The sequence below is a fragment of the Telopea speciosissima genome, chromosome 4, assembly GCF_018873765.1.
Source record: "Telopea speciosissima isolate NSW1024214 ecotype Mountain lineage chromosome 4, Tspe_v1, whole genome shotgun sequence".
Lineage (NCBI taxonomy): Eukaryota > Viridiplantae > Streptophyta > Magnoliopsida > Proteales > Proteaceae > Telopea > Telopea speciosissima.
The window spans coordinates 49,082,764-49,098,635 of NC_057919.1; the positions used below are offsets into that span (position 1 = coordinate 49,082,764).

At 37.1% G+C, this 15,872-nt stretch overlaps 1 protein-coding gene across 3 annotated transcripts in view; it reads left to right on the top strand.

The window, feature by feature from the left end:
• The first annotated feature begins 223 nt into the window (after positions 1-223).
• Positions 224-15,872, top strand: part of LOC122660539 — a 28,676-nt gene continuing 13,027 nt past the window's right edge. The window contains exons 1-9 of one of the 3 annotated variants that reach the window (XM_043855901.1): positions 224-269; positions 6,586-6,654; positions 6,832-6,923; positions 7,394-7,432; positions 7,539-7,592; positions 11,980-12,054; positions 13,081-13,146; positions 13,252-13,294; positions 15,289-15,334. In XM_043855901.1, the coding sequence (XP_043711836.1) occupies positions 6,588-6,654; positions 6,832-6,923; positions 7,394-7,432; positions 7,539-7,592; positions 11,980-12,054; positions 13,081-13,146; positions 13,252-13,294; positions 15,289-15,334 (482 nt within the window). In that variant the 5' untranslated portion in view covers positions 224-269; positions 6,586-6,587. Of the gene's footprint in view, positions 285-2,329; positions 2,381-6,585; positions 6,655-6,831; positions 6,924-7,393; positions 7,433-7,538; positions 7,593-11,979; positions 12,055-13,080; positions 13,147-13,251; positions 13,295-15,288; positions 15,335-15,872 lie in introns of those variants that run through there. The other 2 variants (XM_043855903.1, XM_043855902.1) reach the window with 2 other exon arrangements.

Sequence of the window (15,872 nt, forward strand, 5' to 3'; positions counted from 1 at the left end):
GGACTGAGGAATCAGCTCAAACGACATACCCTAACCCTAGTTTTTGGAAGGATCGGCCCAGCTGGATGGGCCTTGACCGAACCGAATTGATCCGATCCTGATTTTTGACTCTCTCGAAACCAGTGACGAAGATAAAACTTCACCATGTATGTGATGTTTAACAACTCCCAAAAAACCTGCGCGTTGCCAGAGGCAAAAACCAATTCTCAAACAGTATAACGTGTTTGTTGTTTGGACTTTTGGATTAACGCGCCAGATAAGCTATTCAGGTAAGAAATATTCAGGTTCTGCACCCATTTAATTACTTCCCTTTGAATCATCCTTAAACTTAAAATTTGGGGCATAAATGGCGATATATTTTCTTGAGAAATGTGCTATAAAAAAAAATCACTTTAATTGATCGTCGGGAATGGTGGAAAAACTCATTTATCTTAGTTATTTTTTATGTTAATGATACATATTGTGAAAAAGAAAAAAGAGAATTAAATTCCCTGAAAACCCATAAAGCGAATTGCTTGGATTTGATTCGGCTGTGCTAAATTTTATGAGCCAGTTTTAGTGTTTCTATTTCTATAATTGTCACTATCACTAAAACTTGTCTAAATAATTCAAATGGAATCAATGGAGTGATATTTGATTTTAAGGAGAATGTCTACCAATGAGCAATATATTAACACTTCTCTGATTCTTCAAAATTCAGTAAGCAGACAATTCACTCTGTCAAACGCCAAAGATCAAAGTGTTGTGGTGTTAGGAAAAGTGAGATTAGTGTAGCTTATCTAGAATGTCCATCTTCAATCAAATGATCAGAAAGTTGCAGTGATTTGGAATTCTGGGTTGACTGTCTTCTTCTGTAGAATCTCTGGTGATTCTATATTATAATAAAAGAAATAACCGTCTCATAAATTTTCAAGCAGTTTCTTCTTGTTGTGACCATTCAATACTAGCAATTAGTAGTGTTGTATTGGAGGCGATTCCAGTAGTATTTTTTTCATAACAAGAGTTGCTGATAACGAGTTAAATTGTTCCTTTACTTTGTTTTAGGTATTTATTAATTTTTATTTTTTTTACATTTTTTGAGATTTCCATCTTTTTAGTCTGTTTGTAGGTAAGGTTGGTGCGTCATGCAGGTCATTGTAGTTTGCTTCTTCCTGCATCATTAAAAAAAGGAGCAACCCAGTGCATGTGGCTCCTGCTACTGCAGGGTCTGAGAGGGGCAAATGTGTGGAGCCTTACCCCCTGCTTTGCAGGAGAGGCTGTTTCCAAGTTTTGAACCCACAAACAACCGGTGGCAATAACACAACTTAACTGTTGTGTTACAAAAACAACACCCAGAATGGCGATTTGTAGAAGAAAAACGAAAATAGAGAAATGGCACACAACGCATAACACAGAGATTTACGTGGTTCACCTCCAATATGGAAGCTACGTCCACGGCCGAGTAGAAGAACAGGTTTCACTATTTCTCTAAAATGTTATAAAACCCTCATAACCCTATCTCAAAGAGATAAGAACAATATATAAGAAAATCCTAACCCAGAAAATACACAAATGCCCCCAGCCCAAAAATGCTCAGAAAACCTGGGCCGGACCAAAACATAACACATGGCTCAAAAGGTACTCATTTTGATGATCTCGACAAGCCTCGAAAACCTTGCAACTAATAGAATATGATAGGGAACAACACCGACCCAGAAAAATGGAAAACAAACATCCAGTATATGGGAACATAATTAATAATTGATTTAACCAAAATAAATATCATAGAATGAAACAACAAAGAGACTTCATACAATCAAAGTTTAGCTTGTGCAACATTATTCCACAATAGTTACAACTACGACAAGTCATGATAGATACAATTATAAAACGTTACAAGAATGTCATAGACTGAGTTTTTCTTCACCCATGATGAAAAAAGAACATCTTAAACCACAACATCTGACCTTTGCATTGAGATGAAAAAGAGTATTTTTCAATTGGAACAATAGGGAACGAGAGTTAATGATATAACTCACCTACACCACCAAGATTGTTGTCGTATCTCGATCACACTGAGCAGGTAGCATGTGGCCACCATGTTTGCCACATAATGGGAAGAGGATCAGTGAGGACTAAGGAATCAACTCAAACGACATACCCTAACCCTAGTTTTTGGAAGGATCGGCCCCACTGGATGGGCCTTGACCGAACCGAACCGAACCGATCTCGATTTTTAAATCTCTCAAAATCGGTGACGAAGACAAAACTTCACCATGTATGTGATGTTTAACAACTCCCAAAAAACCTGCACGTTGCCGTAGGCAAAAACCAGTTCTCAAACAGTGCAACTTGTTTGTTGTTTGGACTTTTGGATTAACGCGCCAGATAAGCTATTCAGGTAAGAAATATTCAGGTTCTGCACCCATTTCATTAGTTCCCTTTAAACCATCCTTAAACTTGAAATTTGGGGCATAAATGGCGATATAATTTCTTGAGAAATGTGTTATTAAAAAAAAAATCACTTTAATTGGTCGTCGGGAATGGTGGAAAAAATCATTTATCTTAGATGTTTTCTACGTTAATGATACATATTGTGAAAAAGAAATAACAGAATTAAATTCCCTAAAAACCCGTAAAGCGAATTGCTTGGATTTGATTCGGCTGTGCTAAATTTTATGAGCCAGTTTCAGTGTTTCTATTTCTATAATTGTCACTGTCACTAAAACTTGTCTAAATAATTCAAATGGAATCAATGGAGTGATATTTGATTTTAAGGAGAATGTCTACCAATGAGCAATATATTAACGCTTCTCTGATTCTTCATAATTCAGTAAGCAGATAATTCACTCTGCCAAACGCCAAAGATCAAAGTGTTGTGGTGTTAGGAAAAGTGAGATTAGTGTAGCTTATCTAGAATGTCCATCTTCAGTCAAATGATCAGAAAGTTGCAGTGATTTGGAATTCTCGGTTGATTGTCTTCTTCTGTAGAATCTCTGGTGATTCTATATTATAATGAAAGAAATGACCTTCTCATAAATTTTCAAGCAGTTTCTTCTTGTTGTTGTGACCATTCAATACTAGCAATTAGTAGTGCTGTATTGGAGGCAATTCCAGTAGTATTTTTTTCATAACAAGAGTTGCTGATAATGAGTTAAATTGTTCCTTTACATTGTTTTAGGTATTTATTAATTTATTTATTTTCACATTTTTTGAGATTTCCATCTTTTTAGTCTGTTTGTAGGTGAGGTTGGTGCATCATGCAGGTCGTTGTAGTTTGCTTCTTCTTGCATTATTAAAAAAAGGAGCAACCCAGTGCATGTGGCTCCTGCTATTGCAGGGTCTGAGAGGGGCAAATGTATGGAGCCTTACCCCCTGCTTCACAGGAGAGGCTGTTTCCAAGTTTTGAACCCGCAAACAATCGATGGAAATAGCACAACTTAACTGTTGTGTTACAAAAACAACGCCCAGAATGGCGATTTGTAGAAGAAAAACGAAAATAGAGAAATGGCACACAACGCACAACACAGAGATTTACGTGGTTCATCTCCAATATGGAAGCTACATCCACGGCCAAGCAGAAGAACAGGTTTCACTATTTCTCTAAAATGTTACAAAACCCTCATAACCCTATCTCAAAGAGATAAGAACAATATATAAGAAAACCCTAACCCAGAAAGTACACAAATGCCCCCAGCCCAAAAATGCCCGAAAAACCTGGACCGGACCAAAACATAACACATGGCTCAAAAGGTACTCATTTCGAAGATCTCGACGAGCCTCGAGAACCTTGCAACTAATAGAATATGATAGGGAACAACACCGACCCAGAGAAATGGAAAACAAACATCCAGTATATGGGAACATAATTAATAATTGATTTAAACAAAATAAATATCATAGAATGAAACAACAAAGAGACTTTATACAATCAAAGTTTAGCTTGTACAACATTATTCCACAATAGTTACAATTACGACAAGTCATGATAGATACAATTATAAAACGTTACAAGAATGTCATAGACCGAGTTTTTCTTCACCCGTGATGAAGAAAGAACATCTTAAACCGCAACATTTGACCTTTGCATTGAGATGAAAAAGAGTGTTTTTCACTTGGAACAATAGGGAACGAGAGTTAATGATATAACTCACCTACACCACCAATATTGATGTCGTATCTCGATCACACTGAGCAGGTAGCATGTGGCCACCATGTTTGCCACATAATGGCAAGAGGATCGGTGAGGACTAAGGAATAAGCTCAAACGACATACCCTAACCCTAGTTTTTGGAAGGATCGGCCCAGCTAGATGGGCCTTGACCGAACCGAACCAATCCGATCCCGATTTTTTACTCTCTCGAAACCGGTGACGAAGACAAAATTCACCATGTATGTGATGTTTAACAACTCCCAAAAAACCTATGCGTTGCCGGAGGCAAAAACCAATTCTCAAACAGTACAACGTGTTTGTTGTTTGGACTTTTGGATTAACACGCCAGTTAAGCTATTCAGTTACGAAATATTCAGGTTCTGCACCCATTTCCTTAGTTCCCTTTGAATCATCCTTAAACTTGAAATTTAGGGCATAAATGGCAACATAATTTCTTGAGAAATGTGTCATAAAAAAAAAATCACTTTAATTGGTTGTCGGGAATGGTGGAAAAACTTATTTATCTTTTTTTTTTTTTTTTTCCGATGTTAATGATACATATTGTGAAAAAAGAAAGAAGAGAATTAAATTCCCTGAAAACCCATAAAGCGAATTGCTTAGATTTGATTCGGCTGTGCTAAGTTTTATGAGCCAGTTTTAGTGTTTCTATTTCTATAATTGTCATTGTCACTAAAACTTGTCTAAATAATTCAAATGGAATCAATGGAGTGATATTTGATTTTAAAGAGAATGTCTACCAATGAGCAATATATTAACACTTCTCTGATTCTTCATAATTCAGTAAGCAGACAATTCACTCTGCCAAACGCCAAAGATCAAAGTGTTGTGGTGTTAGGAAAAGTGAGATTAGTATAGTTTATCTAGAATGTCCATCTTCAGTCAAATGATCAGAAAGTTGCAATGATTTGGAATTCTGGGTTGACTGTCTTCTTCTGTAGAATCTCTGGTGATTCTATATTATAATGAAAGAAATGACCGTCTCATAAATTTTCAGGCAGTTTCTTCTTGTTGTTGTGACCATTCAATACTAGCAATTAGTAGTGTTGTATTGGAGGCGATTCCAGTAGTATTTTTGTCATAACAAGTATTGCTGCTAACGAGTTAAATTGTTCCTTTACATTGTTTTAGGTATTTATTAAATTTTTTTTTTTAACATTTTTTGAGATTTCCATCTTTTTAGTCTGTTTGTAGGTAAGGTTGGTGCATCATGCAGGCCGTTGTAGTTTGCTTCTTCCTGCATCATTAAAAAAAGGAGCAACCCAGTGCATGTGGCTCCTGCTACTGTAGGGTCTGAGAGGGGCAAATGTATGGAGCCTTACCCCCTGCTTCGCAAGAGAGGTTGTTTTCAAGTTTTGAACCCACAAACAACCGGTGGCAATAACACAACTTAACTGTTGTGTTACAAAAACAACGCCCAGAATGGCGATTTGTAAAAGAAAAATGAAAATAGAGAAATGGCACACAACGCACAACACAGAGATTTACGTGGTTCACCTCTAATATGGAAGCTACGTCCACGGCCGAGCAGAAGAACAGGTTTCACTATTTCTCTAAAATGTTACAAAACCCTCATAACCCTATCTCAAAGAGATTAGAACAATATATAAGAAAACCCTAACCTAGAAAGTACGCAAATGCCCCCAACCCAAAAATGCCCAAAAAACCTAGGCCAGACCAAAACATAACACATGGCGCAAAAGATACTCATTTCAAAGATCTCGACGAGCCCAACACAACTCCAGGCTTTTGTTGTGGAGCCCCGCAATTTTTTGGCATTTCGAGATCGTTTCAAGGCCGAAACGGCCCTCTGAAGGTCTGAACTGCACTTTCTGGACCAAATCAGGCTTCACCAACAACGTGTTGGACAAGGCTCGCAAAATTGACAAGTTCCGGAAAGCCCAAGCTTGTTCTTTATCTTTTTGTATTTTGCAGGCACAATTCATTCATTCTGTAGCTATACCCATGCAATACTCTTCACAATTCATCCTTATGTTGTAAAAACATCTCTTAAATCTTGTCGAATTTTGTATTAATTTGATACGGAAGATCACCCTCCTTACTCATACATTGATCTTAATCATCCTGAAGGTACAGTCTATCTTTTTATTCTACAGATACAAAATCTGAACTGTCTCGAATAGCAGTTGTACGCAAGGATCAGGATTGGATTGATCAGATGATCATCATCCACAGTTTGGATATTTAAGCTTTTCTTTTTTATTTTATTTATTGGATTGCCTGCTTCTTCTTCCAATCATATTTCTCATTCTCCCCACCTCTCCAAACAAAAATCATCATCTAAGGACTAAAGTACTACATCGCTTAACTGCCCACCCAAAAGCAGGCAAACTGGCAGGCCCGTTTCTTTATTTGATTGTTCCTTAGTTGTCATATGTCACATGTTGAGTTCGTTTATCATATGTTTTTTGCAGAGATGCAGAGTGGGAGAAGATCCTTGAGTGTAAATTTATTTGACTGCTTTGTCATAACACCAATTGTTGGTAAGTGTAGATTTTTCCTAGACTTTCTTTGTCATACCATTTTTTTTTAATTTATAGAAATTCAAGAATGAAATGGAGCCCGCTGTTTGAGAAAACTTTCATGATTTTTGTGTTCTAGAAATCCATTTATCTGGTCTCTTCCTAAAGTGCTTTTGCCTCCCCACCTTTTCTGGACAGCCATTCTTTTTCAGGTACCTTGGGCTGCTTCAGTTGTTGCACCGAGTTCCAATTGCTATGCCTTTGACAACAGCAGTCACTTTTTTGATTTTGTATCTTACTACTCTGTATGCTGTAAAATATTCCGAGATATTTAAGGTGTTAAGAGTGCGACCCCCAAGAAATGTTCAGCTCTCACTCATCTCTTGGGGGGTCCATATCATCTGAAAACTATTCTTGTTCCATTTGCACATTTTTCGATTAGGATGACTCAGTGTCAGGAAAAGTAGCTACTCGGGTGCCCCTTGTATATAATGGACTGTCTGCCTAAGGCATCTTAGATTATGTTAATATGCCACGGGTGGATCACTATCCAGCAAGTTCCAGATTAGAGATCTTCTAAATTTGTTGAGATGTGTTGAATGGTGGATCACACTCACTTCTGTCTACACTGGTGCCACCTATATGCTGTTGGTTAGTCACAGTCAGGTTGCATTAAATTTCATAAACACTGTTTTAATGCTTCCATTTAAATTTTGAACTGTCAGTCTCCGAGAAACTGTTTTCTTCTAAAGTGTGATAGACTAGCTGGATTGGGCACCCATTCGAGTACGATGGAAAGGTAAATATCCTTGTCTAATGTATTAAAGATAGTTCATAATTGTCCACCATGCAGTGGCATGTTGGGATTTAATGGATATACTGACCATAGCATCACTGTTGTGCAGGATTCTGACTTAGTTGTTAGATTTTGTAGAGATGTGGAGAGTAGATCTCAAACGGTATTTCCAAATCATCATTCTCAACTAGTTTAACATTCCGCTTCTCTTCTTCTAATAACATTGTATATGCATCTTCTAACATGCATTTGGCAACTGTCTCGAAAACCTTAGTTACAGTGAGAGCAGTTTACCTTTCCAATGTAGTTTACTCTCCTGTATTCCCAAATGGATCAGCTAATTGTATGCATGGTGAAGCACTAGTCATTGCTAGTAGCAACTAGCAAGTATTTTAGAGTAAGAAAAAATGTGAGCTATCAACTTAATTTTAGTCTTTCTGCATTATATTGCAACTTGATACCTTTCTGGATTTACCCTGGGAGAGGGATCCAAAAGTGCATACTTTCTGGTACCTGGTTGTAGAGAGGCCATGGCAAGTAGCTTGTTGTTTAAACAATGGATTATATTTTAAAAGCGTGAAAAATCAAAATTTTCAAGTTCACTCCACCTTACCATTAGGTGTGAGTGGTTAACAAGGAACTTTCCATGGCTTGCAGGGCTTGATGGGAGAAGACAGACAATTTGGTTAACTGTGGTAAGTTAGAGACCCTGGTGAATGGCAGTGTAACTTTAATTGAAAACTGCTAGTGAGCTGGGATTGTATTTTTGAATCATTAACCCATTGTTGTAAAAGAGAATCAAGGGCCATTCTTGGAATGTAATGGTGGAGATTCTTAGTAACTTAAAGAGGGGGTGAGAGTCAATGAAGATATCCCAACACGCTGGCTAGATCATTCGTCAGCTATAGAGTTGACAGATCTGAAGTTCCACCCAAATAAGATTTTCATCGTAGAGGGAGTGATGTGGATCTACTTGTTGAAGTGGGAAAACCTCAATGACAGACTCAGACTACATTTATAACACTAATAAACCATCCTTCCACCATAGCTGATTGTGTACGATTTCAAACTGCTTGAATCCTTGCGTAGACCTTGGAGGAGACATAATATTTTTAACCCAAAAGGTGTTCAGCATTCCAGCTGGTCCATAATATTCATAAATAATTGATCTTATTTGCATGGTGTCAAGTGTTCACCTTCTTGTGAACTTCCTCCAACATGAATTTGATAGGCAGCTGGAAATTTTCATGGTGCCTTGTAAGCAGTCAATACAGAAAGGTTTTCCTTAGTGAAACGAAAAAATTCTAGATGAGGAACCATCAGGCTAAGGGTCCAACTCCTCTTATCTTGCTCTGAGATGAGCCAAAAAAAAAATATTGGGCGAGGCATGGGGGGGGGGGGGATGCGGTGGTCTCTTCTGCTTCTAGTCATTCATTCCATATCTGAACTGAAAATCTTATTAGCAGCCAGGATTAGAAGAAATAGAAGCCATGTGATGGATCTAATCCTTCCTTTATCACCTTCATTTTTTACAATGTTAGTGATGGGACCATAAGGATTTCTCTGCTTTCCCCACTCAGAGCTGTATCTGCTTTTGTTGTCTAAATCTTTTTTTTCCCCTCTCATTTTCTTCCATTTTTTCAAATGATCTTCCCAAACCATCAATTTTTCCATATAGAAAGGTGTTTCCCTTTTAGTCCTTCCTAAGATTAGGTCTTTTATGTGGGAGGCAACTTGCTGCAAAGGCATTCTTTAAAGCAAAAAGAACTAGAAGCCTATATCTGTGGTTGTATACTTGATTATCAATTTTTTAAGCTCTTTGTTTTGGCTTGTATCATTAGTGGGATATTCTTTAGGGGCATTTTGGTAACCTGTGGAGGAATTTGTGGGGAATAATGCACATTCTTAAGAGGGAACTGGAATAGAATATTCTTTCAAGTCAAATGCTCGTCATTGTAGATTGCATCTTGTCCTCAAATGAACTTTGGCTGTAGCATGCTAGGAATTTTTGAAAAGATTACTTCCAAACATGTTTTGAGAGATCGGTACATGGCGGTGTGAACATATTCTCATTCTCTTTGATCACTGCAATATTTGTCATCCAACTGGTATGAGATTAAGCTGAATTATTGAGTAGAGACTTCGACAATGTTAGATGTATTAACAGGGAAGATGGTAGAGTACTAATAAGAGATGAGGACATTAATGAGAGATGGAAAGAATATTTTGACAGACTACTAAATGAAGACCCTTCGAGTAATTGTACCCCAGAAGGCTGCAGTACTCATCTAGCCACCACATGCCATAGATATATATGCAAAATTAGGGTGTCTGAAGTTGAAGAAACCTTAAGAAAGATGAAAGTCGGCAAGACTACAGGTCCAGACGGAGTTCCAATAGAAGTGTGGAAGAGCTTAGGAATCTGTGGTGTATCATGGTTAACCAATCTGTTTAACAAGATTATGGATATAAAGAAAATGCTAGATGAATGGAGGAGCAGCATCGTGGTCCGATTTACAAAAATAAAGGGGATATTCAAAGCTGTAATAACTCTAGAGGCATAAAATTAATGTCATATGATGAAGTTATGGGAGAGGGTTATTGAAACCCACCTGAGAAAGGAGACTACCATAACGAAGAATCATGATGGAAGCTATCTTCTTACTTAGGAGACTCATGGGAAGATATAGAGAAGGCAAGAGGGATCTCCATATGGTCTTTATCAACCTAGAAAAAGTCTACGACAGAGTCCTCAGAGAGTTAATCTGGAATATACTAGAGAAGAGAAGGGTGTTATTTAAATATGTGGATATAATTAAAGATATGTATGATGGTGTGGAGACTAGCATCAGGACTGTGGGGGGCCAAGGCAGCAAATTCCCAATTACAATTGCATTTATCAATGGATGACCTAACCAGAGGCATACAAGATGAGGTTCCTTGGTGTATGCTTTTTGTGGATGGTATTGTTTTGGTGGATGAGACATAAGTAGGGATTAATGCCAAGTTGGAGCTATGGAGGTCAACTTTGGAATCCAAAGGTCTGAAGATAAGTAGAACTAAGACATAATAAATGGTGTGTAATTTTAGCCTCACTAGGACGGGTAATGAAGTGGTGAATATTGATGAGAGAGATTCCACAAAGTGATTATTTTAGATATCTGGGCTCAATCATAAATAAAGAAGGTGACATAGAGGATGATGTTGCCCAAAGGATTAAAATAGGGTAGATGAAGTGGAGAGGAGCATTTGGAGTGCTGTGTGATCAGTGTATTCCTTTAAAGCTCAAAGGAAAATTTTATAGGATTGTCATTTGACTGGCTATGATGTATGGTGCCACCTCAACTCAGCCTTATCTCAACTTAATGGGGTCGGCATTGGGCAGTAAAGAAGTGTCATACAAATAAACTATATGTAGCAGAGATGAGGATGTTGAGATGGATGTGTGGAAAAACTAGAAAAAATAAGGTAAGGAAATGACCATATTAGAACTAGGTTGAGAGTAGCTCTGATTCATGATAAGCTTAGAGAGAGTCGTTTGAGGTGGCATGGCCATGTCCAACGGAGGCCTTGGGATGCCCTAGTATGGAGCAGTGATTTGATTCAGATTGGGAACTAAAAGAGCCAGGGGCAGGCCTAAATTAACCATAGGAGTAGTGGTGAGGAAAGACATGCTTAGCTTAGGCCTTGTTTCATATATGACTTCGAATAGAGCTGATTGGTGAGCAAGGATCTATGTGGCCGACCCCTTTTTGTTGGGATGATGTTGTAGTATATATCTATATATATATATATATTCTTTTTCAGTGCTAAATTTTGGCTGGTGCTTGAATGGGAATCTGAGGCTGCAGAAATGGATACTTTGGTATGCATGGAGTGGACTGATAGTATAGCTGGATCCAGTAAATGGGGCTTTTGCCATTCTCTTCAGCCTAACTTTCACCGAAGAGCCTAATCTTCCAGATGTGGTTGTAACTTAGTGGGAAAGGGAGAAAGTTTAGGGTTTCCGTGTTTATATAATAAAATTATGTCAGTCAGATGCCTAGCAAAATAACTGTACATCTAGTTCTGAATGTGTGCCAGAGTGTTGAATGAAATAGAGGAAGATTTAGCCAAGGCTGCATTTAGAAGGAACAGCATGTATGATGGTTAATCCATGCCTTTGTATGGATGCTTTTGTTTTGTTGGTGGTTTATCTCCAACTTTTTTATTGGTTTATCTCAGGTGTTTCGTTGTTTCTGAAGATGGTGAGATTGTGGCTATTGCTTGGCATTGCCAGTATTTTGTTTTTGTACTGTGGATAATAATGAAACATAATTTATCAGTAGTCTCCAAATAAGTGATGGATTTTCATTAGTTGATAAATCCAGTGAATTCATCAGGGAATTGTATGTTCTTGGCTGCTTCTTTTGTGTGGCAACTTCAAGTTATCATTATGTGAAGCATTGCCTGTGTTGAATAACTTTTGAGAATATTTATACATGTGGAGTCAGAAAACTTCATGATATGCTGTGGATTCTAATAAATGTGTAAACATGTGTTTGCCGTAGGGTTATGTTGATTTTGGCCGGTTCGATACTTCCAGCTATTTTATGGCTGGTGTTGGGCACGTGAGCTTTGTTCAAGTAAGTCCCTAATGCTTCTGGAAATGGGTCCTCTGAAATTGCTGAAAATAACAGATTGTGAAGTGAATGATTCTAGCTTTGTTCATTAACTTCTTCATAATGTTTGACAGTTCATACTTGGGCCTCTCAACACCGAGCAATAACTACAATCAATCCTCTATTACAGAGGAAAAGCATTAAAAATGGCTTTATTTCACTTGTTCTTTTAATTTAGATACCCTGAAATTTCTGATTAAACTTATAAACTGGGTTAATTTGTTTGCCAATTACTCATAAACCAAGAAATGAGTTAATTTTGTGTTTGAACTTGGATTCCATTTTCTCTTGATCTATATCAATGAATTATGAGCGAAATGGGATAATATACATATGGTACAACAGAAAATTAGAAAGGCAATCAGCCAAAAGGCCCCATACATAATAGTTCAATTTCTCTCTCCATGTCATACTAGTCTTTCTCTAAAATTTGGCTGTCTATTTTGCATATAACTGGAAATTCCTCCTCCCTTCCAACTATAGTTAGAACCTTACATTGGCTCAGCTTGGATTTTTGTTTTGGGGGATGGTGTTCATTCCATTCAGGCCATGGATGATTAAAGGGATGAGGAATAATTGTCATCTCTAGTGTGTAATTGGTTCATTTTGATATGCTTGATGCAACTCCTTGCAACAGTAAATGAGTACTGTGGACAATTTTGCTTTTGATGGCTTGCATGGTGAAAGACTGTTGATGTCAGGGAATTAAATTTCGATTTCTTACCTGATTTCAGTCATGGTTAAAATTGAAATATTTTAGTGATTTGAATTGGTTATTATTGATGTGTGGGATCTTGGGTATATTTTGACATAATTGTTAATATGTTATTTATTAAAGGAAACTAGGAAGCTCCTAATGGTTGTTTTGTGAATAATTTCTCAGAATGTTCTGCATTAATTCCTTTTTGGACTCGATTTATGTTTATTGTAAGAGTTGAAGTTGTATGGCCTTGAACATTTTCATTCAATTGGCCTGCCTTGCAAATCCAGGGATTTTACAATGGTGATTTGACGAATTGTGAGCAAAGCTTTGATAAAAGGGGGCGTATAGCTCAGGTTGGGACCTCTATTGTTTACTTGGTTGAGAATAAGTTAACCATTGTTGACATTGTAATTTTATGCGATGACCTCTGGGATACTTGTCACGTTATGTAATTGCAGGTAGATATTATATGTGGAAATTGCTTAAATGGAAGATGTAAAGGTGTGTGATCATTTCTTTACTGTATTTCCAGTTTATAATTAGTGGGAAGAGTTTAGATATACTGGGACGAACTCCAATTGTTGGATTAACTTATATGAAGTTCTTACCATCGTGTCACAATTGTTACCTTCAAAACTTTTGGTCTAGTTCAGGTAAGTGGGAATAGGATTTGATCCTAGGTCTATGCTATCATCAACTATGGAATTTTACTACTGCCAAAGCAGGAGGTATCTTAACTCTCTGCTTTTCTGGCTTCCTGTACCCGGATTTTGGAATATTTTTGGCTTTGAATGTTTAGAATCCTAAAAATACTTCACATGGATAACTGAGAAGTATCTTTCCAATTTTAACACCATAACTCTGTCCTGCCGTTTGGGTTCAAACCAGTGTCATACCTGACTCATCCAATTTGGTTATTCTGAAATGAGATGATCCAAAATCTGATCGAATTAGGATTCAACCTTTCTATCCAATATTTGATTATTAATCAGTTGAATATGGATAGACCTATATCTCATCAGATTATATCGGATTATGTTCTGTGTATGCATTTATTTTCTTTACAGATAGTGGATTTGAGGGTTTTTTCTAGGTATGTAACAAAAAAAGGCATACCTCCATTTTAGCATTCACCTTTTCCCCTTTCCATCATGGTTCTGCTGCTCCAACAGTCTGATGGTGGATTTGTACTCTTCTGTGCTTCATTATAATTGTTGTTTTATAAATTTTATGCTTAATCAGGTATGATTGTATGAATATCATGATCTGATAATCAGATATTAAACAGACTTGAATATGAATTCAGGCCAATGACCCTAGAGATCTGCAATTTATTTGACCGAGATTTCTTATCCAGTTATATAATGGGGCCAAATATGGAAAAACTTGTACTTGCTCAGTATTCAGTCTTTTTACAGCCCTACTGACAGCAGCCTTGTTGAACAACACTGATTGTGTTAATAATCTTCATCAAATTCTGGACCTTAAATTAATTGATGGAACATAAATTTTGTTAGGCCTAAATCAAATTAAAAAAGGGAAAAATGCTCTATCCCATCTTACTAATACTGTACCAGTTGACTTCATAGGTAGTTACTTATTTGCTCTTGACCTATTCCCATGTCTGGTTCAGAATTTCTGTTTTTATTTTTCTTTTAAAAATTTTAATACTCTGTATGTTTTGTATCAAGCTTTATAAAACTGGCTTTAAAAATTGGTTTTATCAGGTTGTAATCCTTCCCTCTGCTGGAATCTGTATGTTCGAAGTTTATGCTTGTTTCATTTTAAATTTGATAAATAGCCACAATAAGTGGAATTAGTTTGGCAGCAGAATGCATCTGGGTTAATCTCTTCCATGTTACCATATGGCCTTGACTTTCGTAAGGAAAGTACCTCAGCAAAAGTCCCTCTCTGCTTCCATTTAACTTTGCAAAAAATATTCTGGATTCTTCGTTTACTTTTCTTGTGGCTGTTTGATCCTCAAGTTCACATAGTATTTGACTTGCTTGAGCTTCACTGTTTTGAGATGTTGAGCTAGTGAGGAATGTGTTCTTTTCATTTCAAAAAGCTGATGGATTTAGACCATATTAATTTTTTTCTTTCAAAACTATCCTTCGGTATACTAAACCATCTTATACTCGCTCTTACACTTGCAGATGAGAAAGTGCCTACAAATTTATCCGATTCAGTGTTGAAATTGGCTATTCTTCAACTCATCAAATGGATGTTGGCATTTTTATTCTTCAATTGATTGGATGGTGAGAGGGTTGGGGGAGTCTATTCATTACGTGTTGTTTGTTAATGATGCCTTCAAGATTTTGGTCCTTTCAGGGACTGGGTTTGAAAACACCAAACGAGTCACAAGAGAACCGTTGGAAGCTATTTCTTGTTGTGGTTGCATCTGGATAAGTGTCCTATATTTGCAACTGAATCTATTTGCTTTGTATTCTAGTGCCTGGGAAGTAATGGGATCTTCTTCTTCTTCCCATTTCCAGGTGAATTGGGCTGCATATGCAATGTGACTTACGATTCAACTTGCAGGTGTTCACCTGATCTTGACTTAATTGAAACTGTATTTTTCCTTTCGTTTCTTGTCAATTAATTCTTTGATCATCCCTGGATACCAGGTTAAACTTTCAGTTATTTCTAAGCCAATTGATGCCTCCTTTTCAGTGCATGATTTCTAAACTTCCATGGGGTATTGTTTTACTGGAATATCGCAATTCTTTGAGAATAAGGTTCACCAACAGGAATACATTTTCACTAAGATGTTGGGCAAACCTAGAATAATACTTATCGAGAAATTTCTCAAGTCTAGATTTCTGAAAACGTATTCAAGAAGTTTTTACTGAACAGATTTCATGTAAAATAGTGGGTAGAAATTTTGTGGAAAAAAGAAATGAATTATTTGTGAAGTAATGTAGTCCTAGAATAGGAGACAATCCTAGTAGGAGCTAGGTAAAAGAGGAACTCAAACAGTGCTGGCCGATTGGGTTAAGTATGGGTAAATTAGGGTAAAACTAGGGTTTGAGTGAGATATTGATGATGAGGTTCATAGGGTTTTAATGGGCAGGTCAGG